The following is a 23,198-nucleotide window of genomic DNA, read 5'->3' as shown; positions in this document are numbered from 1 at the left end:
CAAGGGAGATAGTAGTAACCAGTCATGTAACACTTTCCTGCTGAAACCAGAGTCAGCCTCAGAATTCTTCTCAACACAGCAGTCCAGGCAACTTTTGTATAATTAGATAAACATCTATCTTCTTTCCTTTATTTTAAGAAATGCATTCTGGGGGCGCCTGGGTGGCTCAGTCGTTAAGCGTCTGCCTTCGGCTCAGGTCATGGTCCCAGGGTCCTGGGATCGAGCCCCGCATCGGGCTCCCTGCTCCGTGGGAGGCCTGCTTCTCCCTCTCCCACTTCCCTGCTTGTGTTCCCTCTCTCGCTGTGTCTCTCTCTGTTAAATAAATGAATAAAATCTTAAAAAAAAAAAAGGATGTATTCCAAGAACTTTAGGTATTTGCCTGGCCTTTCATCTTTCTGGTGTTTTTACTAGCTTTTCAAAGAAATAAGTCATTTTATATATGAATATTGGAACCTGGGAGCATCCCAAGAAAGTAGAATGGGATGATGTTACTTTTTAAGAAGTTGAAACTTCCAAATTCAAGAAGATAAGCATTTATTTCACATATATGATTACAGAAGCCCATTCCCATCACTTGCCCTATAAACATTGTGTTTTTCTTGGTTTCTCTGAGGGTGATTGTCCTGGTACTTTTATTCTTGTAGGAACAGTTTCAGCACTGTAATGCTGCCAGCCATCAGTGACTGGTGGCCACATTTTCAGGTGCCGTGGTACTGGAGTTCCCTTCATTGCGGCTGGGGTCACCTGCTTTGGTAGAGATCCAGGGTCTTATTGGCCCTGACCTCTTTGGTGTCTTATCACTGATCATTCCCCTGTGACTCTGGCCTTCTTCTCATGCCACATGCTTCCACAGGGGCTGTATCCAAGGCGATGCTATTTTTATATTGATAAATCCCAAGTATATATATACTAAGACTCCTCTCTTAAACTCTAGACCCTAATTTCAGCTGTCCATGGCACATTTCCACCAGAGTGATAAGAGCTAATGTAACGAGCGAACAAATACTTGTGGCCAGAGGGTGTGCTAAGAGCTTTATAATCAGGACTTAATTTAAGCTTTCCAATACCCCTCAGAAGTAATTGTCCCCATTATACAGATGGGAAACACAAGGCTTAGAGAATCACACCATTAGTAAGTGGTAAGCCTGAGTCTGGTACACAAGGCTTATGTAGAGTTTAATAATATACACGGAGCCTTCCATTCTGGCTTGTACAAAATAGGAGTCAACTCACCTCTCTCCCTAAAACTCCAGTCTTAACCTTGAATCAGTCCAGTCCACAGCAAATACTGTCTTGTTCTCATATCCTTCTTCAAGGTTCAAGAAGTTACAAGTCTTTCAGTTCTGGCTCTCAAACTATTCCCCCCTTTCTACTCCAACTCTTTGGCAGGCTGCCCTTATTTCTCACCTAGAAGGCATTCCTTATTCCCCACCCCTTTTTTTTTTCTCTTCTCTTCTCTTGGGTTTGGAGAGAAAAGCTCCTATGACAAACCACCATTTTTCTCATAGATTTTCCTTTTAGTTTATTTTCTACTACACCTGTCTTGCATAAAAAGCTAGGATGTGGAGGAGAACACTTTAATTTGGAGCAAGTAAGGAGTTTTTTTTTCATTTAATGTTTTCGCTTGCATCTTTGTAATGATGTCTTTTGTTTTCTTGTTTTCCAGGAATGTTTACCCTTGCAGAAGTTGCTTCACTTAATGACATTCAACCAACTTACCGAATCCTGAAACCATGGTGGGATGTGTTTATGGATTACCTGGCTGTCGTTATGTTGATGGTAGCCATCTTTGCAGGAACCATGCAACTTACCAAAGATCAGGTGGTCTGCTTGCCAGTATTGCCATCTCCTGTAAATTCAAAGGCACACACGCCCCCGGGAAATGGCGCTGTCACCACCAATATCCCCAAGATGGAAGCAGCCACTGACCAAGACCAAGACGGGCGGGCGGCAAGTGACATTTCCTTTGGCACATCTGCTGTGACACCTGACATACCTCTCAGAGCCACATATCCTCACACCGATTCGACAGTTCCAAATCAGGAGACAAAGAAAGAGAAGAAAGATCCAACAGGCCGAAAGACAAACCTGGATTTTCAGCAATATGTATTTATTAATCAGATGTGTTACCATCTGGCCCTTCCGTGGTATTCTAAGTACTTTCCATACCTTGCTCTCATACATACTATTATTCTCATGGTCAGTAGCAACTTTTGGTTCAAATATCCCAAAACATGCTCAAAAGTAGAACATTTTGTTTCAATATTAGGGAAGTGCTTTGAATCTCCTTGGACTACTAAAGCGTTGTCTGAGACAGCGTGTGAAGACTCGGAGGAAAACAAGCAGAGAATAACAGGTGCCCAGACTCTCCCAAAGCATGTGTCCACCAGCAGTGATGAAGGGAGCCCTAGTGCCAGTACCCCAATGATCAACAAAACAGGCTTCAAATTCTCAGCCGAGAAGCCTGTGATTGAAGTCCCCAGCATGACCATCCTGGATAAAAAAGATGGGGAACAGGCCAAAGCCCTGTTTGAGAAAGTAAGGAAGTTCCGTGCTCACGTGGAAGACAGTGACTTGATCTACAAGCTCTACGTGGTCCAAACATTTATCAAAACAGCCAAATTCATTTTCATCCTCTGCTATACTGCAAACTTCGTCAACGCCATCAGCTTTGAACATGTCTGCAAGCCCAAAGTGGAGCACCTGACTGGTTATGAGGTATTCGAGTGCACCCACAACATGGCTTACATGCTGAAAAAGCTTCTCATCAGTTATATATCCATTATTTGTGTTTATGGTTTTATCTGCCTCTACACTCTCTTCTGGTTGTTCAGGATACCTTTGAAGGAATATTCTTTCGAAAAAGTCAGAGAAGAGAGCAGTTTCAGTGACATTCCAGATGTCAAAAACGATTTTGCGTTCCTCCTGCACATGGTAGACCAGTATGACCAGCTGTATTCAAAGCGCTTTGGTGTGTTCCTGTCAGAAGTCAGTGAAAATAAACTTAGGGAAATTAGTTTGAACCACGAGTGGACATTTGAAAAACTTCGGCAGCACGTGTCCCGCAATGCCCAGGACAAGCAGGAGCTCCATCTGTTCATGCTGTCCGGTGTGCCCGACGCCGTCTTTGACCTCACAGACCTGGATGTGCTAAAACTTGAACTGATTCCGGAAGCTAAAATTCCTGCTAAGATTTCTCAGATGACTAACCTCCAAGAGCTTCACCTCTGCCACTGCCCTGCAAAAGTGGAACAGACTGCTTTTAGCTTCCTCCGAGATCACTTGAGATGCCTTCACGTGAAGTTCACTGACGTGGCTGAAATCCCTGCCTGGGTGTACCTGCTCAAAAACCTTCGAGAGTTGTACTTGATAGGCAATTTGAACTCTGAGAACAATAAGATGATCGGACTCGAATCTCTCCGAGAGTTGCGGCACCTTAAGATTCTCCACGTGAAGAGTAATTTGACCAAAGTTCCCTCCAACATTACAGATGTGGCTCCACATCTTACAAAGTTAGTCATTCATAATGACGGCACTAAACTCTTGGTACTGAACAGCCTTAAGAAAATGATGAATGTTGCCGAGCTCGAACTTCAGAACTGTGAGCTGGAGAGAATCCCCCATGCTATTTTCAGCCTCTCAAATCTGCAGGAACTGGACTTAAAATCAAATAACATCCGCACAATTGAGGAGATCATCAGTTTCCAGCATTTAAAACGACTGACGTGCTTAAAATTATGGCATAATAAAATCGCTACCATTCCTCCCTCCATCACCCATGTCAAAAACTTGGAGTCACTTTATTTCTCTAACAACAAGCTCGAATCCTTACCCGTGGCAGTGTTCAGTTTACAGAAACTCAGATGCTTAGATGTAAGCTACAACAACATTTCAGTGATTCCGATAGAAATAGGATTGCTTCAGAACCTACAGCATTTGCATATCACTGGGAACAAAGTGGACATTCTGCCAAAACAGTTGTTCAAATGCGTGAAGTTGAGGACTTTGAATCTGGGGCAAAACTGCATCACCTTCCTCCCGGAGAAGATTGGTCAGCTCTCCCAGCTCACTCAGCTGGAGCTGAAGGGGAACTGCTTGGACCGCCTGCCAGCCCAGCTGGGCCAGTGTCGCCTGCTCAAGAAAAGCGGGCTTGTCGTGGAAGATCACCTTTTTGACACCCTGCCACTCGAAGTCAAAGAAGCATTGAATCAAGACATAAATATTCCCTTTGCGAATGGGATTTAAACTGAGATGATCCGTGCACATCCGTGTGCAGGAACAACTTCCTAGATTGCAAACACTCACGTACAAGTTATTGCAAGATAATGCATTTTAGGAGTAGATACATCTTTAAAAATAAAACACAGAGAGGATGCATAGAAGGCTGATAGAAGATGTAACTGAATGTTCCCTGTTTGTAGTGTTTTCAGTCATTCATTTCCAAATCTTTTTTTCTTTTTTTCTTTTGGGGAAAGGGAAGGAACAATTATAATCACTAATCTTGGTTTCTTTTCAAATCGTTTGTAACTTGGATGCTGCCGCTACTGAATGTTTACAAATTGCTTGCCTGCTAAAGTAAATGATTAAATTGACATTTTTCTTACTATACCACCTTTTTGGAGGTGTCTTGATTTACTTTGCCTCATCAGTGCAGTATTGCTTTAATTCAGACCACTTAAAGACACGTCAGGTCCCAGCTTGGAAATCTGGATTTGGGCTAGGGCTTCTACTTCTGAGAATCCCATTTTAGAGATTTTACACTCTTGAAGGCCTGGAACACAGTAAAGGTGTGTAGATTGGGGGGGGGGGGGGGGGGGAGAGAGGAAGTCGATTGTTTTTTAAAAAATAACAAGAAAAAAATTAAAAAATGACATCCCCCTTACTAATAGCTGTTTTTCTGTAGTCTGGAGTTATTGTGAGACACATTTTTCTATCAATACTGTAAGGTTGCCAATAAATAGAAAATGTTTTTTAAATTATTTACTTGAGAGAGTGAGAGCACGCCCAAGCACAGTAGGGAGGGGCAGAGGGAGAGAGAGAGTGTCAAGCAGACTCCCCACTGAGCGGGGGGCCTGATATTTATAAAGGAAAAAGTCTTATATTTAATTGCTAGCACTTTCTCTGACTGCCTCCCCTAACCTCAAAGATTAGGACCTGAGCTGAAACCAAGAGTTAGATGCTTAACTGACTGTGCCATCCAGGTACACCCCCAAGATGAAATTTTTTCTTAAAGATTTTATTTATTTATTTGACAGAGAGAGACACAGCGAGAGAGGGAACACAAGCAGGGGGAGTGGGAGAGGGAGAAGCAGGCTTCCTGTGGAGCAGGGAGCCCGATGCGGGGCTCGATCCCAGGACCCTGGGATCATGACCCGAGCCGAAGGCAGACGCTTAACGACTGAGTCACCCAGGCGCCCCCCAAGACAAAATTTTTAATGGCTTAGTGATTAATGCATTCCCATATATCAACATTTGCAAGATAACACAAAATCAAAGCAATTATCATTAATTTCTTGCCCTTTTTTAGTGCTGGGGAAAAATAGGACTTGTAGCTCACTGAGTTGGAAACCTGACTTTGTGTATTTATTTAGTGACAGGCTGTATTTCTTGTGCTTGCCTGTGGCTAGGAGGGCTCATGCCCAGGGAAGTGTTGGCAGAATTTACTTTTTAGATGATGATTTTCCTTTTTTAACCTACAAAATGTCCAAACCCATCTCAGAAAGCAAAAACATTCCCTGCCACCTGTTTAGGTATTGGTCAGCAGATGTTTCTCAGCCTTTCTATAGATGTGGTTTTTTTCAAGAGAAGAAGACTGTTTGGCACTCCAGATGACAACGTAATGTCCTCTCTACACGAGACACCGGACTCCTCTAATAAGACGCTGGAGGGGCCCCTGGCTGACTCAGAAGAGCATACGACTCTTGATCTTGAGGTTTGGAGCTTGAGCTCCACGCTGGGTTGAGTAGAGATTACTAAAAATAAATAAACTTCAAAAAACTAAAAGACACTGGACATTCTCTTGTTACACCTTAGCATGACTTGAGGGATTTTGCGGAGAATGTGAAAAGATGGATTCACATCCTTGCTTTTCCTCCCAAGACTGGTCTCAGGCTAGTGGCCTGTTGTAAGTGGTGGTGAATCTTTGCTGGCTGTGGAGTTTATAAATATTCTGAGAAGTGGTATCACTAATAGAGAAAGCCTTGGCCGCTCTGGCTGAAGTAGAAACTGACCCCAGCTACAGCATCCCAGCCACTCTCTCTCCTCCTTAGAAGACTAGTTTATAAAATCTCGAGTTCAGAAAATGAGACGGCAAGGGCAAATTTGGGGTATAAAAGCAAATTGACTATTCTATACGTACCTTCCATTTCTCTTCAGCGTTCACTGACGTATTCAGTAGTAATGATTATGCACCTACTGTGTGCCTAGCCGCTCCAGAGAACTGGGAATTCACTGTTGGAATGAGTCAGAATCCTTGGCTACTTCCTGGAGCTTTAACTGCCGTCAGAGTTCACTGCCATCGGCAACTTCGAGCTTAGTTGCTGGTTGACTTTTAGTTTAGGGGTGGCAGGCAGAGAAAGTGCTAGCAATAAAACGTAAGACTTTTTCCTTTATATATAAAAAAATGTCAAATGGGCAGGAACTGTTGGCAAAGTGGAAGAGAGAATGTTAGTAATGCAAATTATACAAATGGTTATAACTGTAATCTAGAAGGCGTAGAGAACCTGTGTGAATGAACTATGGCTGGGAGGGGGCACACTTAAAAGAGGAGCTTCAGGGAAGTTTTGTACCTACAAACTCTGCCTGTAAACACTCCTGGACTTTTCCTTCCCACCAGCCACATAGGGCACTCCTTCCTGCATAGTAATGCCACCATCAGACATGGGTACAGCATTTTTAGAAGGATGCATTATCTTGCTTGTGAGATAAACAGGCCAGATCTTATGATCCTTGCTCTACAGACTAGGAAACTTGTCCTCCATTCTTAAAACAAGTGCATGTCATTTTGGAAGGGCGTAAATGGCAGGACCCCCACTGCTCATCTTACTTTTCAGAGAGGTCTGTAGGAGCCAATCTGTGTGACACTCCCAAGCTTGACAGCTGCCTGTGGGCACCAGTTTCCTAATCAATACTTGGGGTTCAGTCACTTAGAACTGATTGGTGTTACATGCCTTCAGACAACATCAAGGGGAACGTTTTCTCTTACCCAAACTTCTACTGACTTTATCAGCCCTTAATGATTTCCTTGAACTCTGAAGAGTTCACGGTCAATTGATTTAAGTGCCTCATTCCTTGCCACTGTTTGCAAATAGCAATATTTTAAAAAGAGGTTGCCCAAGAAATGCTGATTCATCTAGCAGACTTTAAATATACTGGGTCTTGGAGTCTCAACAAAACAGCAGATGAGAATATGGAGAAATATACCGTCAGTCCATGTATCTTCAAATTTACATTGGCACCGCGTGCACCAGACATGGGAGAGAAACAAGTTAGAATGTACGCGTCTCGGCTCACTAGTATTTTCATACCTTCTTCCAAAGTCCTCTGAGCACCATCTGAAGAGAATTAATTTAAAGAAGCTTTAAATGTTCCAGGTCTGTGTGAGTCCCACAAAGTCTGAGGTTTACTTTTGGCTGTTTGACTCTTTTTCCCCCAGCTTTCATTTGGCTCAACAGAGAAAAGTGACTTTTCCAGGGATTCAGAAGAATAAACTGGAATTGTTACAGGGACCCCAGTCTTTGTAGTGGAGATTTAGCAATTTCATAATAGGTAGAAAGAGTTCATTGTATATAAGCCCTGGCCAACAGTTCCTGCGCATTTGACATGTTTCATATATAAAGGAGAAAGTCTTCTATTTTATTGCTAGCACTTTCTCTTAATACCTCCCCTAAACTCAAAGTCAACCAGTGACTCAAAGTTGCTGATGGCAGTGAACTCCAAAGTGCCCTTGATAGCGATGCCCAGTAGCTGTTTCCATTCACCTTGCTGAATAAAAGCCAGAGTGCTGGCCTCTCGCTAGGATTTCTGGCAGCACTTGCGTCAGTAATTCATTCCAATAAAATGGTCCCTTTATCCACTGAATCCCCAGACAAAGCCTGTACTAACAAAAAGCCCTTTTCATGAAAAGAAGAAGGAGGGGGGAGAACTTTGGAAAACAGTTTTCCAATGTCCTCTAACTTGTGACTGACACCAGAAGTGGTCCCATCTGGTCCTGGCCAGTGGTGGCTCTCCTGGGACAAATGCACCAGGGATTCAGGGTAGCGCCGGCTGCGGTGGCGGGGTGACCACAGCAGGGCCACAGACCGCCGCCTCTCAAGCCTGGGATAGCCTCAGGTGACAACCAGGCCGCCAACACCTGGCGCATAATAAGCTCCTTGGTTCACACATCTTAAAAACTCCGAAGGAGAACGTCTTCGTCATTCTCTCCCTGGAAATACATGATGTAGAAATTGTCCCAGGTAAGCATCGTCTTTCTCTTTCACAGTGGAATGTGCAAGATTTTTGGTGTAGTCAATCCCGCAGGGTTTCACCTCATAGACTCACGACCCACCGCCCTCCCACTGCTGGGGGCCCTCTGAGGGTTGAAACTACCTGGCCCCACCTGCTGTTTCTATCGTCAGTCCTTTCCCTACTCCTCAGATTCCAGGCTCTGGAGTGACAGTGCCTGGATTTGAATCCTGACCGTAGCAAGCTACGTAACCTCCCTAAGCCTCAGTTTCTTTATCTGTGAATGGGAACAATAGTACCTACCAATGGTGATTGAATGAGGTGATTCATCTAAGGCGCTGTTGCCTGCCAGAGAGTAAGGACTCAATAACATTCCGGTGCCGCGATTATTTTTATCCCCAACTGTGACAGAGACTGCTAGCGTCCCCTAGTGTGCATTCTCGCCTTCCTTGGTAGGGACTTTTCAATGCACACCTGGGAACACAGCATAAAATATGCATAAAATAAAATATGTCCCAACCTTACTTGGGGCTAGATTTGGCCATGTGACTAAATTCTAGCCAAAAGAATGGGAATGGAAGGGGAATGTGCAATTTCTGGGTTGGACCCTTAAAGGGAAGAGCATGCCATCGCCTTCATTGCTGCTGGTTAAATTGCAGGTTTTAGAAGTGAGTCCAGTGTAGACTGCAGACGCAAGGCAACAAAGCAGGTATGGCCCAGCGTTAGGACAGAAGACTGGGCCACTGGCAATTTCGAAGAGCAGGGTTACATAAAGGAGGAGTAAACTCTTGTCTTGTTGAAGCCCCTATTCATTAGGGGGTTCTCATACATGCAAGTCCTAAAGACTTTGCTGCTCAAACTGCAGTGCAGGGAGCTTCTCAGAAACGCAGAATCTCAGATCCTTACCCAGACCGATGGAATCAAAGTCTCTATTTTAACAAAATGATACCCAGGTGATTTATAGGCATGGTAAAACCCGAGAAGTGTCCTAAAGAGCACACCTAGCAAGAACCAGTCAGCTGGTCACCATCAGGAGCTGGGAAGAGGATGGTGCTGGTGACTGGTTTTCTACCACCATTGGGTTCTGCTCCCATTGGGTTCTGCTTCTCCCATTGGGCTCTCGATGGGGAGGAGTTGGGGTTTTGCTGGTGCTTGTAGCTTATACCAACTCCCATGCCTCCCTTTTGCTCCTGCGGGCAACTATGGCATTCATGTCACCATGGCAACCATAGGAAGGCGGCCTGATACTCCTACTGCTTTTGTTGACTGCTTGAAGAGGTGGTGGGAATATGTATCATTCTCTCAGGAGTTGGAGGTTTTTGAAGGTCCTATAACTGTTCTAATGACATATGTACTTGTGCTCAGGCCATAGACACCCTTCCACAAGCCCAGGTAGCTAAACTACCCCATTGTGTTGTTTCACCTTCAGGCTGGGTCTGGGTTAGCTGCTTAAAGCTCACTCAACCATGGGATAACCTGCTCATTTGAGCCTTTCCAGAATGTCCCTGGGAAACTGCCAAATAGCCTGGCATGGAAATTGGCTGGAGTCGTTTCAGGGGAAGACCCGCCCAAAGGACTCACCCAGGTGTTAAGCCAAGCTGTGTATATACTGTAAAGAAATCTATGTTTTCAATTTGCCACTGGGAAACTCTAATTCAGTCGGAGCCACATAATTCAGTACTTTGAAACGAAGTACTGCCTGGATGGAAACCTCTTCAAGATGTATTTCCAGGGGTTTAACCCAAGTCTTTCCTACGACTTAGGCCTGCCGGCTCTTTATCTGGCTTGGGTTGTGGTGGAAACAGCTGGTCACCAGCCAGACGACAATCCTGCATCCTTCATCATCTTGAAGATGGTGATTAAATCACTCATCATCTCCTCTTCGCCAGGATGTTGTGAGGATTATGTCAGCATGGTGCCCAGAGCTCCCTGGAGATAAACGGTGAGCAAACACAGTTTGCTATTAATTTATCATCACGCTAGGCAGAAAATTCAGTCCAAGTCAGTATCTTCATTCCTGCCTGAGAGGTAGCCGATGCATATTCAAGATTACACCTTCCACTTGGCAGTTCTAAGTAACCGTTGTTATTTAGGGGATTATGTATTTCAGGTTTCCATTTCTGAAGGTGGAAGAAGACCTTTGGACATGGATTGGACAATATAAGTAGCAATAATAGCTCGGACTGTATACTAGATAGGCACTTGACTTTGACTTACTTGTCACAGCAAACCTGGGAGGTGTGGATTATCCCCATTTGACATATGAGGAAACTGTGAGGTTAGACAACCTGCCCCGGGTCACTTAGCCAGCAGGAGACCCAGGTACTGTCAAATCAGATAATGTGCATACCTTTATCTCATTCGATCCTCACCAGACCACTGAGAGAAACGCATTATCCCCATTGAAGAGACAAACAAACAGACTCGGACAGGCTAACCCGTCTCTGGTTCCACATTGTAAGCAGCAGACACCAGCCTCAAACTCAGGTGTGCCCACAACCAGAGCTATGCTCTCCTACCAAACTACACAGCACATGTCTGGTGCTCTGTCAGCAACTCAGAAACAGGTTGTGAAACCTGCATTGACATCTGGTTATGTAAATCTGCCCCAAGCTAAGGGTTTCCTTCATTCTTTAGTAATAGAGGTTTTTGATGTGTCTCAGCATCTGTCCTTAGCGTTACGACTTGTTTCCTCTGTTGGGCCGTCTGACAGTCATGAAAGGGCAATCCACCCAAGGTAATGTAACTATTTCCCCTCACTAAATGTTCAAGGCATGACCATCTTTACTCATGGTCATTTACGCAGAAATGAGAAAACTCTGTCTTAACTATTTGATGCAGAGTAAATGTGGTGAAGAGTGACATTCAACAGGTCCAGAAAGATGGGTGCAGGAAAACACTGTAACATTTGCCGGGCCCTCCGGGCAGATGTGACTTTTCTTTCCAGCATGGCATTTCAGACAGATTCTCAAGCTGTTACCAACCCAGGCGGCACCTGCCGCCTGCATCTCCTGACCTTTATTTTTTACTGGATCCCTTTCTTCTTCTGTTGATGGTCACTGTACTCCACCATCTGGGCTAGGACAAGAATCAGATATTTGTGGTCCCTGGGGAGAAAGAACCAGTTTTACTGGAAGAAATCGCTTAGAAGAAAGAAAGAATGTATAGAGTTGAGGAAACTAACATTCCCACCCCTGCTGGTACCCCTGTAACCCATCCTGCCCCCCCTTAGATTTACATTTCAAAGCCTCCAGACTGTTCTGGTTGTTTTCCCTTGGCCTTTCTTATCCTTTGTAATTGTTCCTACTCCATTGTAATTTATTCTAATATCTTACCTAATGTGAGCTCGGTTTGCCAGGAGTACATTTTAACCAAAACATGAATTGTCATTTGAAAAACACACATGTGTTCTGTATCTTTGAACCCTTGTAAAAGTGAATAGAGCTCTTACAGGATGAAACAGCTAATATGCAGACAATATAAGCAGAAGAATCTTCTCATTCACCAGGACTAAAATTAGAGTCAGTGGTGACCAAGAAAGTATGCAGATGGAGCAATCAGAAGGAGCTCAGAGGAGGCCTAGAAAAAGGTGGGGATGTTTGAAAAATATTGTAAACAGTTATTCTATTATTTACAGAATGAAATTAGCCCAGTGACACATTCTAAGTATGGCCTTAGTTCCTCCAACAGCCAGAGCTAAGGACATGGGAAATGACACGTGTGCTCCGTGACAGTGAATCAGGCCCCGTGCATTTGCCTTTGGGAAGATTGCAAGAGGTAGTCCCGTTAACTACTCATACTGAGTCCTCAGGTGCTAGAACTTACTTTCCGAACTGTATGAAGTTAAATTAATTTTTGGCCTCAGGCTTAATTCCCTGTTTATAAATAGAGCCTTCTGCCAGTGTTCAACTTTGACACTGAGACTAAGAAGCTGCAGAGTACGGTGGTGAGAGCTCCAGCTACTGGAACTGCCTTGGAAGCAAGTTACTTCACATGGGTGTGCTTTTGCTTCCTCATCTGTGGAATGGGGTTAATGATAGTGTTCACCTCATGGCATGGTGTGGATTCAGTGAGTTAGCACATAATGAAGCACTTACGACGGACTTAGGACGGTAGCTTGCATGCTGAGTGCTTAATACATTTTAATGGTTTTCATTAATGAAGTTTCTAAAATATTTGGAGGATATGTCCATAAGCAAAAAAAAAAAAAAAAATGGAAAATAAAGCTCTTCAGATGTAGTATTATGCTGGAGCTAAGGCAATGGACACTGCCCAAGTAGGAACGGATTGTGCCTTTCTCTCCTTTCAAAAGTCAGCAAAGGCAAGTCATTGGGGACTTAATGTCTCACAAGCAGCCTTTCACACATTCATTAACTTGTTTATTTTGCTCAGCAAATCAGAGTAACCAGACTATGTATTATTAGGAACCCTCTTTGGTTGGTTATGAATGTTTCTAAGTAGTTCTCTAAACTTGGGTCAGACCCAATGACCCATCTGGCCAAAGGCCTGAAGACAGATTTCTGAAGAATAGCTGCAAGGAACTGTGTCTTGGGCTAATTTATTGGATCCTCAAAAAGGAATGTTGACTATTTTAATTGCGTAAAGGATAAGGAATTGGTTGCTGATATAGGGGAGGACAAAAAATTGTTTTCCCTTTACCCATCTTAGGTTCATTGAGCTGGCCCTGAAAGTTAGACTGATAAAAGACATTAACAAGAGGAAGTCAAACAGATGTTTATTAACAAGTGCATCATGCATATACATAGGAGCACCCAGAGATGAGTAACTCAAAGGGATAGAATTGGGTTGGTATTGCATTGTTTAAAAATTCCTGTGTGGGTGCCTGGATGGCTCAGTTGGTTAAGCGACGGCCCTCGGCTCAGGTCATGATCCTGGAGTCCCGGGATCGAGTCCCGCATGGGGCTCCCTGCTCGGCAGGGAGTCTGCTTCTCCCTCTGACCCTCTTCTCTCTCGTGCTATCTCTCATTCTCTCTCTCTCAAATGAATAAATAAAATCTTTAAAAAAAAAGAAAAAATAAATAAATAAAAATTCCTGTGTAGTTAACATACAGTGTTAGATTAGTTTCAGGTATACAATAGTGATTCAACAATTCCATACATTACTCAGTGCTCATCATGATCTGTGTACTCTTAATCCCCTTCATGTATTTCACCCATACCCCCCACCTCCTATCTGGTAACCACCAGTTTGTTCTCTATATTTTAGTCTGGTTTTGTTGTTGTTGTTGTTGTTGATTTGTCTCTCTCTTTTTTTAAAGCTTTATTTGTTTATTTGAGAGAGGGAGAGCATGTGAGCGGGGGGGGGGACAGAGGGAGAAGGAGAGAATCTCAAGCACATTCCCTGCTGAGCAGGGAGCCCAACTCAGGGCTCAATCCCACAACCTCGAGATCATGACCTGAGCCAAAACCAGAAGTCAGATGCTCAACCGACTGAGCCACCCAGGTGCCCCATCTCTCTCTCTCTTTTTAAAAGTAAGCTATACACCGAGTGTGGGGCTTGAACTCATGATCCCAAGATCAAGAGTCGCATGCTCTACAGACTGAGCCAGCCAACCACCCCTTTGTTTGTCTCTTTTGTTCATTTGTTTTGTTTCCTAAATTCCACATATGGCTAAAATCACATGGTATTTATCTTTCTCTGACTGACTTATTTCACTTAGCATTATACCCTCTAGGTCCATCCATGTTGTTGCAAATGGCAAGGTTTCATTCTTTTTTATGGCTGAGTAATATTCCATTGTATATGTATACCACCTCTTCTTTATCCATTCATCTGTTGATGGACACTTGAGTTGCTTCCATAATTTGGCTATTGTAAATAATGCTGCCATAAAAATAGGGGTGCATATATCTTTTCAAATTAGTGTTTTCATATTCTTTGGGTAAATACCCAGTAGTGGAGTTACTGATCATATGGTAATTCTATCTTTAATTTTTTGAGAAACCTCCATACTGTTTTTCATAGTGGCTGCACCCGTTTGCATTCCCACCAACAGTACACAAGGGTTCCTTTTTCTCCCATATCCTCTCCAATACTTACCATTTCTTGAGTGTTTGAGTTTAGCCATTCTGACAGGTGTGAGGTGTTATCTCATTGTGGTTTTGATTTGCATTTCCCTGATGACGAGTGATATAGAGCATCTTTTCATGTGTCTATTGGCCATCTGTGTGTCTTTGGAGAAATGTCTGCTCGTGTCTTCTGCCCATTTTTTAATTATATTATTTGGGTTTCTTTGGTGTGAGTTATATAAGTTCTTTATATATTTTGGATATTAACCCTTTTATCGTATATGTCATTTGCAAAGGTCCTCTCCCACACAGTATGTTGTCTTTTTGTTTTGCTTATTGTATAGCATTTTAACAACAGAACAATACATTTTTAGTGAAGTGTCAAAGAAACAAAAGGACTTTGACCTTCTAGGGGTGGCAAATTGTGGAAAGGCAAATATATGGGGAAATTAATGGTAGATAAGGGGTAGTTTTAGCAAAGATTGTTTTGTAGATTTCTCTGATGCTATCTCTGCGCTGATAAGGGTCTAGAGTTGTCTCCAGTGATTAACTTCTACCCTTCCTGGTAGAGAGAAGAGACGGGGTACCTTTGCAAATTTACATCCTACTTTTAGGCAAATAGGCGTGGGCAGAAAGCTTTTTTTAAATCTGCTTCTTCTCAATTGCCTTCAGCTCAAAATAATCCTTATGCCAAAGTGGCATATTTTGGGATGGCATATTCTGGTCCCCACCCTTCGCTGGTCTGATCAGTATTTTGTATTTCTTTTTCATTAACTTGAAACTTGCACTAAGACTGGTCATTGGGGCTGAACATGTTCAAATTTTTCTAATCTATTCAAGAAGATAAAAAATTATCTCTATGATCAGAAATAATTGGTCATTGCTTCCTTCAAATAATTTTTATAAAATACCTGATCCATGAAATGCCAAATTTATAGAACAGATGACTAAGGGGGTGATCATTCACAAAACACAAAGAATGTTTCCTTCTGTTCAGCAGAGTTAGCTCCTCTGGAACTCAGAAAAAGAAGTGGGTTATATGTAATGTTTAGGAAATGCATCTGTTGCTTATAGCAAAGCACATTTGCACTTTAAACAGAATGCTCATTTAAAAAGTACTCTCTGTCCAGGCTTGCATTAAGCATCTTTATCTATTCATCTATCCCTCTGCCAGCCAAAGAAGAAAAAAAAAAGTGAATGGAGGTCTTGCAAGATAACACAACTCATACAGTCTTTCCATTGCACTTTTTAACTCTGCCAGTCCCAGTCCACACTTAGATACAAACAATGGTGCGATGTAAAGTGTTTTCTGAGAACCTGTGAGATCTCAACCTTACTTGAAGGTTCAGCTCAATTTGTTAGATTTTTCAAACTAGACACGGGGCTTAAGCCTTCATTTTATTATGTCAGTGATCCACCCTCCACTATGCCCACTCTGACTTAAAGATCCCCTTTAGAATTCAGTTGTACTAACAAAGAAGAGGCGGTAAGAGTAGGAGAGTGGGGTGCAGAATAACTGCTCAGGTCAGTTCATTCATTTCTTCAAGAAATCATCTAGCTCTTACGCTATAGAAGTGGGGCAATGTGCTAAGTGCTGGGGTAAATCAGATGAACTTGATCCCTATCAAGAAAGAATTCATCCATGCTTCAGTCTCTGTTCTTGCCCCACCCTCTGCTCCCTGCCCCCCGTCTTTTGCCCTGCACCATTCCAGAGAGGTGCAGTTCCCAGTGGGAGAACAGTCAGAGAAGAGGACAAATCCTCAAAGAATCCAAGGTCAGTGGCCTGATGAGACATCAGCTGCAATCTACCCCATCCCACCACCACCCTTCTATTCCTCTCTGCCTCTCCTTGCTTTCCTCTGTACTCACGTGTTGGCATTAAAGGACACAGCTTGTACTTGTTAGCTCATTCTCATGGAGCCTTCTAAATGGTCTGGTGTCTTTTTTTTTTTTTCTGATTATAAAAGTTAACACATGTTCATTGTTACATAAAAGTCAAATATTACAGAAATGCATGTCCTTTGAAAATATATCACTCCATCCCTCCAAACTCTGCAGACTTTCCTCTTAACTTCAAGTAAAAGACAAAGCCTGTCAAGGGCCTACTGATTTGCACACCCTTCCCCCTGGCCCCGGGGGGTCTCCAGTTCGGGCCCTATTTCCTATGCTCCATCATGACAGCATCAGCTTGCCTGCGTTTCAGCACCTTTATGCTAGCTGTTGCCTGTTTGCAATGTTCTCCCCCAGATATCTGTGTGCCTTCTGTCTTAGTCAGCTTGGGCTGCCATACAAAATACCATAGCCTGGGTGACTTAAACAGCAGAAATGTATTTTCTCACAGCTCTGGAGGATCTCAGTGCAAGATCAAAGTTCTAGCCAATCTGGTTTCCAGTGAGAACTCTCTTCCTGGCCCACAGACAACCGCCTTCGTGCCGTGTCCTCGCATGGCCTTCCCTTGGTACGTGCTCACCACCCCAGTGAGCCTCACTGGCTTCCTTAGAGGCCCCATCTGCAAACACAGCCACAGTGGAGGATAGGGCTTCACCATAGGAGTCTGGGGAAGACACAAACAGCCATCTGTAGCAACCTCCTGCGTCTACTCTTGTTTATGCATCACCTCCTCAGAGAGGCCTTCTCTGGCCCCCTTAAAACACAGCTGTATTATTTCTCACAATTCTGTGGGTCAGCTGGGTTCGCTGGGGTCATCGAAGAGCTGCGTCATCTGGCTGAGCCCAAGGGGTGTGCCATTGCCTTCCCCTCCTGCCCGGGCCCCAGTCCTGCTGGTACAGGGCCTCTCTCTTCAGGGAAATCTCATTCTTTTACCATCTGGTCCAGCACGAATGTTGGACTAAGGTCCAGAATGGAAGCTTTGAGGCTTCCGCAGGCCTGGGTTCCTGATGAACAGCATGGCCCATGGCAGGAGGGTGGCGATGCGTAACAGTAGGATTGGTCAGGTGTCATGACCGGAACAATCTGCCTCATGCTCCTATGATAAGTTGCCACTCCACTCTTAACTGTTTTTTTCAGTTATTCTCCCTGCTGAACAAATGACAAATGTGACACAAAGAGAGATATTTGCCTGTTTTTGTTCACCGTTGTATCTCTATCACCTAGAGTGGAACCTGACCAATGGTGGGTGACTAATAATTATTTAAGTCACTGAAAACATTCATTTGAAAATGTTTTCCATGCCCTTCATCTTTAACAGCTTTAGGACTGTGGACATGCTTCTACCATTAAAAAAAAAAAAAAAAAAAAGGAAGCACCTTCCCATAAAAGTATCCCATTTTACTTTTCACAATAACCTCATGAAACAGGCAGTGTATCATTGCTCCCACTTTCTAGATGAGGGGAGAGAGGCCTAGACGAACGCAAGTGGCTTGGCCCAGTTCACATGGCTGGTAAGAGAGCTTCCGACTTCCCAACTTCCCGTGCCAGGCTTCCCAGCAGCCATCATGCAACCTTTCAGGTGCAGTTGAGAAATGGCACCCTCTGCCTCACATATTTCCCTCCCCGGGGCTTTGTGCTTGAGGAGCCCCGTAGGGTAAATAGTTTTGGTTACCCAACTGGCTACAGACCATGAGGTCTACCAGCGAGAAGAAGCATTATCTCTTTGAAATCTCCCTATGGAGGCCAAAACCTAAAGGCCTCAATGACCCAGAGCCACCGAGACACTAAAAGTTAAGGGTGTCAGGACCTGTCTCCGTGGACCTTGCCCGGACGGCACTGCACTGTTTGTGTAAAGTTAAACTTTAAATCTGCGTGTCTAACCAATGGTTGCCAGGTGCTTCTGGTCTGGACAAGCCTTGGTTTAGCCTGTAGGGAACAGAAAACAATCGCCTTCCAAGCTGTGAGCTGCTATTCCATTCAGAGAAGGTTTGGTTAATGAGTACATCTTCACATCAAAGGGAAATCACAGCAGATGGAGAAAGTACTCAACTCTGTATATACAAAATAGTTCGCGGTGCTTTAGGGGGTAGAGAGGAAGGCTCATCGCCTTTAAGGAAAGCCCCTTGAGAGAGAATTTGCAGACCATAGCTAGAAGCAAGTTAGAGGTTAGAGTAAAAGCAGTCATTTTTGAAATAGGAAGTTTTCTCCTTTTTGCCTCATTCTTTCTCTTGACCTGTGATGGTGTTTTTTGTTTGCTACTTAATGTCATTCTAAGTAGAAATTAAAAATTTGGATTATTATCATACAGTGTACCGTTCATCTTTATATTATGCATGTCCTTTTTTCTTTTCTTGATCATGTAACTTTTTTTAAAAGATTTTATTTATTTATTTGACAGAGAGAGAGACAGCGAGAGAGGGAACACAAGCAGGGGGAGGGGGAGAGGGAGAAGCAGGCTTCCCGCTGAGCAGGGAGCCCGATGTGGGGCTCGATCCTAGGACTCTGGGATCAGGACCTGAGCCAAAGGCAGACGCTTAATGACTGAGCCACCCAGGCGCCGCCCCCCCGCCCCCCGCCTTTTTAAAAGACTTTGGTTTTAAGTAACCTCTACACTCAACATGGGGCCCGAACTTAGAACCCCAAGATGAAGAGGCACATGCTCTACTGACTGAATCAGCACGGCAGCCCCAGCTCTTGCACTCTTAAAGCAGGCCTTCCTTGCTCCTTGCTCTGCACACCAAGGGGAAGGATGGTTTGCTTGAGGAGCTCTAACACACTCCCTTCCCACTGTGCTCCCCATTGTTCTCCCCACATAGTCTCCATCTTTGGCCAGAAGAGTGTTAACATTTGTTTATAGAGTTACCCATCCTGAAAGAGATGAGGAAAAGAAACCATTCTTTTCTTAATTCATTCAGTACATAGGTATTGATTGCCTACTCTTTGCAAGGCACAAACTTCTGATGTTTAATTACCCAATTTGACTCTCAATAGAAATGGAGTTAACAAGTGATCATGAGGAAGTCTCCATAAAGTCTCAATAGTATGGGCTTTGGGAAGCTTCCATGTTGATGAACACCTTCACCTATTGGGAGGATGAAGCACATGGAGCCCTCCCCAACCTTATCCTATGTATATCTTCATCTGGCTGTTCATGTGTATCCTTTATCACATCTTCTAATAATCTGACAGTAAACTGTTCTAGCAAATAATCAAATCCACGGGATGGAGGTCATGGGAACCTCTGATTTTAGCCGCGTCAAACAGAAGTTGTGGGTAACCTGGGGACCTACTACTAAAAATTGGCATTTGACATGGGGGGCAGTCTCATGGGACTGAGCCCTTCACCTGACCCGATACCATCTCCAGGTAGATGTCAGAATTGAGTTAATTTGTGGGACACCCAGCTGGTGTCACAGAATTGCTTGTTGTGGAAAAAAAACAACGCATACATCTGGTATCCGAGGCGTCATGAGCACTGTAGTCGTGTGAGAATAAAGGAGAAACACGTGACTGAGGCTTTTCACTACACACATGTTGTTAACATACTTTTTCCCTCTTAGTGACTCCTAATCGGTGATATATTCCTGGTGGAACAATATGAAATATAGACCCTCTTCACTGGTCTACAAACTCTAGAAGGTGAGAAATAATAAAAATAGCATAATTTGCACCACACTGGGGAGCCCGCTGCGATCTTCTCTTAGTTACCTCTGTGGTCCCATCCTCTGCAGGCCTTTGCAATCCATTTCATTTATTACCCTGTCATCTTCCAAGACCAATCATCTTTCTCTCCTTCCCTCCTTCCTTCCCTCCTTCCCTCCTTCCTTCCCTCCTTCCTTCCTTAAATTCCATTAGGGTACTGCAAGTGATTTGTGCCAAAACAATTGATTCAATTCAAAATTTTTTTCTAGCTGGTAATTATGTCAGAAAAAGCCAGCTAAACGCAAATCAAAAACTTGTTCTATTTCACCATCTCTTTAATCATTAAGATTAAAGTTGTATTTGAATATTCATTTATCTATCAAATATGTATTGATGAGATAGGCTAAGTGGGAAAACAGTAAGGGACAACATATTCATGGCCCCTGCTTTCACAGAGCTTACACTCTGGTGGGGAAAAACCAATAAAGATATTAGTTAATAGATATTTTCTTCTAAAGGTAACTGCTGGAGTGCCTGGGTGACTCAGTCAGCTAAGCATCTGACTCTTGGTTTCAGCTAGGTCATGGTCTCAGGGTCATGGGATTGAGCCCCACATTGTGCTCTGTGCTCAGCCAGGAGTCTGCTTGGGATTCTCTCTTTCTCTCCCTCTGCCCCTCCCCTGTCCAAAATAAATAAATATATCTTTAAAAAAAATAAAATTAACTGCCATCAGAAAAAAACAAATGGCATAATAGAGAGTGATTTGGGAAGCCAATTTAGATTGAGGGTCAGCTAAGCCTTTCAGAGGAGGTAATAATTGCATTGAGACCTAAACTAGACCTTCTCAAACTATAATTTGCATATGAATCAAGTGGTGATCTGGTATAAGTGCAGATTATAATTTAGTAGGTGAGGGGTTGTGCCTGGGATTCTACATTTCTTATAAGGTCCCAAGTGATCCCTATGGTGCTAGTCCATGAAGCACTTGTGGGGTAGGTGCTGAGGTGAGAAAAAGTTTTGATGTTTGGGTTAGAGAAATACTGTTTGATAGAGGCTAGGAACAGTGAGTAAGGGATGAGGAATATGCAAGAAGGTCAAAGAAGTGGACCAAATCATGCAGGGCCTTCTGGGCCGGAGTTTCATTTTATTTTAATGGGATGGAAGACAAGAAGATGTCAAGGGGGTGAAAAGTAATGATGTAGGAAAGACGTTAGGGTTAGAAGCTGAAGGCCAAGAAAGAATTCTTGAGACATCTTTGGTGCAAGACGTCTTTTGGTTTCATGAAAGTTTGGGCACAGGACCCGTGGGCAGAAAGAGCTGTACCAGGGTCATGAGGAGGGGCCCATTCCATATTTTCCGTTTGGGAGGGGTGTTAAGGAGAGCATAAGTCTCTAAGAAATTGGAAGTAAGGTTTCCAGGCCCTTGAGGGGGCTAACTATTGATGGGAAAAGGTCATTTATTCCTGTCTAATAAAACCTGAGTCATGAGACCCTTCAGATGTATATTGGTGGGTCATATGCTTGGGGGATGATTGCCTACACATTATCTTGGTGTGTGTGTATGGGGGGGTAGAGATAAGGGAGTTTCTGAAGGAATTTTTGTATGTTAAAATAGACTTACAGGATCATGGGGGTTGGACTAAGATCGCCTTTTGCCCTTAGCAAAGTATCAACATCGAGGCAGTTGAGTCCCTAGAGGAATGTCACTCCTCCTGTTTCAAGGACTTGTCAATGGGCTGTAGGTAGTAAGGAAGCTTAATAATTTTCCTTCTGCCTTTGTTTCCCACATCAAGTAACGTGATCAGATTTAAGCTCTTGAAGATTAACCTGATGACTATGGGAATGATGAATTTTAGGGGAGAAAGAGTGGAAGGAGAAGAGGTTTTAGGAAATCAGAGTGGTACTCCTTGTGTGAGATATTGGTGGCTTGGACCAGGACAGCAGCAATGGACATCGGGAGCAGCAGATGGTGATGATGGTGATATAGTGGCAGAGCCGACATGACAAGTGCATGAATTGGATGTAGGGAAATGGGAAAGGGAATTAAGGATGTCAACTGGATTTATGTTCTGATCAATAAAGCAGGTGACACCATGTCCTGAGATGTAAAACCAAAGCAATAACAAAAAAAAATCAAAACTTGTATTTTTGGTAAATGGAAAAGGGAAAATCATCTAGAATGATTCTTACTTCTAAAGTCTCTGTTTCTACGTGTACTGGTACAAATTTCATTTAGAATCTGACATTAGAATCAAGGTGGAAGGGCAGATGCAACTGAGAATTCCTTCTCTCCCTCCCTCTCTCCCTCCCTCCCTTCCTTCTTCCCCCTCTCTCTCTTCTTCCTTCCTTCTTTCCTTCCTTCCTTTCTTTCTTTCTTTCTTTCTTTCTTTCTTTCTTTCTTTCTTTCTTTCTTTCTTTCTTTCTTTCTTTCTTTCTTTCTTTCTTTCTTTCTTTCTTTCTTTCTTTCTTCCTTTCTTTCTTAGCCACTCAGTGGGCTCTCTCTCACAAAGCCACTCTCCTCCTCCCTCTCACAAAGGAAGAGAAGAAAGATCATCAATGACACATGGCAGTGGCAGAGGCAACACTAAGAGCCAATTTCACCCTCAGGAGAGAACACTGCCTCTCTTCCCCATGGTTTCCAGTGCTCTACATGTTCAGAGAAACTTCTCTTAGTAACAAACTATAGAAATGATGCCTGAAAGTATAGTCTTGCATCTGAGAATTTAGAATCATTTGGTAATGTGTCATTTTAAAGAAAGAGAGAGAAGCAGCAGCTACCCTGATAGGTGATGGAAGTTGTCTGGCAAACAGTGTTTTGCATTATAATGTAAGTTAAATAGACTCTTTTGCCTAAGCCTGGAATTTTCCAATGGAAGTCGATTTCTTAGAACAGGGGTGGATGGAAATTTAGGGTATTTCTAAAGACCCACCAGTAAAATAGCAGTGTTTTACCCTCAGAGATTGCTCCCTTTTGGATTCCCGTGAATAATTTCTGTCATTTGAAAGAGTTTAAGAAAAAGTTATGTTTTCTTTTTCCAGTTGAGCCTCTTTTAACACATTTTTTTTTCTGGTACCATTATTATACTCATATTTCCTGCTGGAAGAATGTTAAGATTGAATTATTGTTCAAATCCTTTTTTTTCCCTTTTAAAGTTATTTTTCCTTGAAGAAGTTTCTTTGTCACTGTCAAGG

General features: G+C 43.2%; 1 protein-coding gene and 1 pseudogene across 8 annotated transcripts in view; one reads left to right on the top strand and one right to left on the bottom strand.

The window, feature by feature from the left end:
* LRRC8D (leucine rich repeat containing 8 VRAC subunit D) overlaps positions 1-4,608 on the top strand; it is a 113,335-nt gene extending 108,727 nt beyond the window's left edge. For all 8 annotated transcript variants that reach the window (XM_073896351.1, XM_025872156.2, XM_025872154.2 and 5 more), the window contains one exon: positions 1,667-4,608. In XM_073896351.1, the coding sequence (XP_073752452.1) occupies positions 1,669-4,245 (2,577 nt within the window). In that variant the 5' untranslated portion in view covers positions 1,667-1,668 and the 3' untranslated portion in view covers positions 4,246-4,608. The remainder of the gene's footprint in view (positions 1-1,666) is intronic.
* Positions 4,609-22,488: 17,880 nt separating this feature from the next.
* On the bottom strand, positions 22,489-22,717 carry LOC112824684 (small nucleolar RNA U3; annotated as a pseudogene).
* Positions 22,718-23,198: the final 481 nt, after the last annotated feature.

Source organism: Callorhinus ursinus, unplaced genomic scaffold (genome assembly GCF_003265705.2).
Source record: "Callorhinus ursinus isolate GAN/ISIS: 27379988/994484 unplaced genomic scaffold, GSC_fseal_2.0 scaffold9, whole genome shotgun sequence".
Taxonomy (NCBI): domain Eukaryota; kingdom Metazoa; phylum Chordata; class Mammalia; order Carnivora; family Otariidae; genus Callorhinus; species Callorhinus ursinus.
This window is presented reverse-complemented; position numbering and strand designations above follow the sequence as displayed.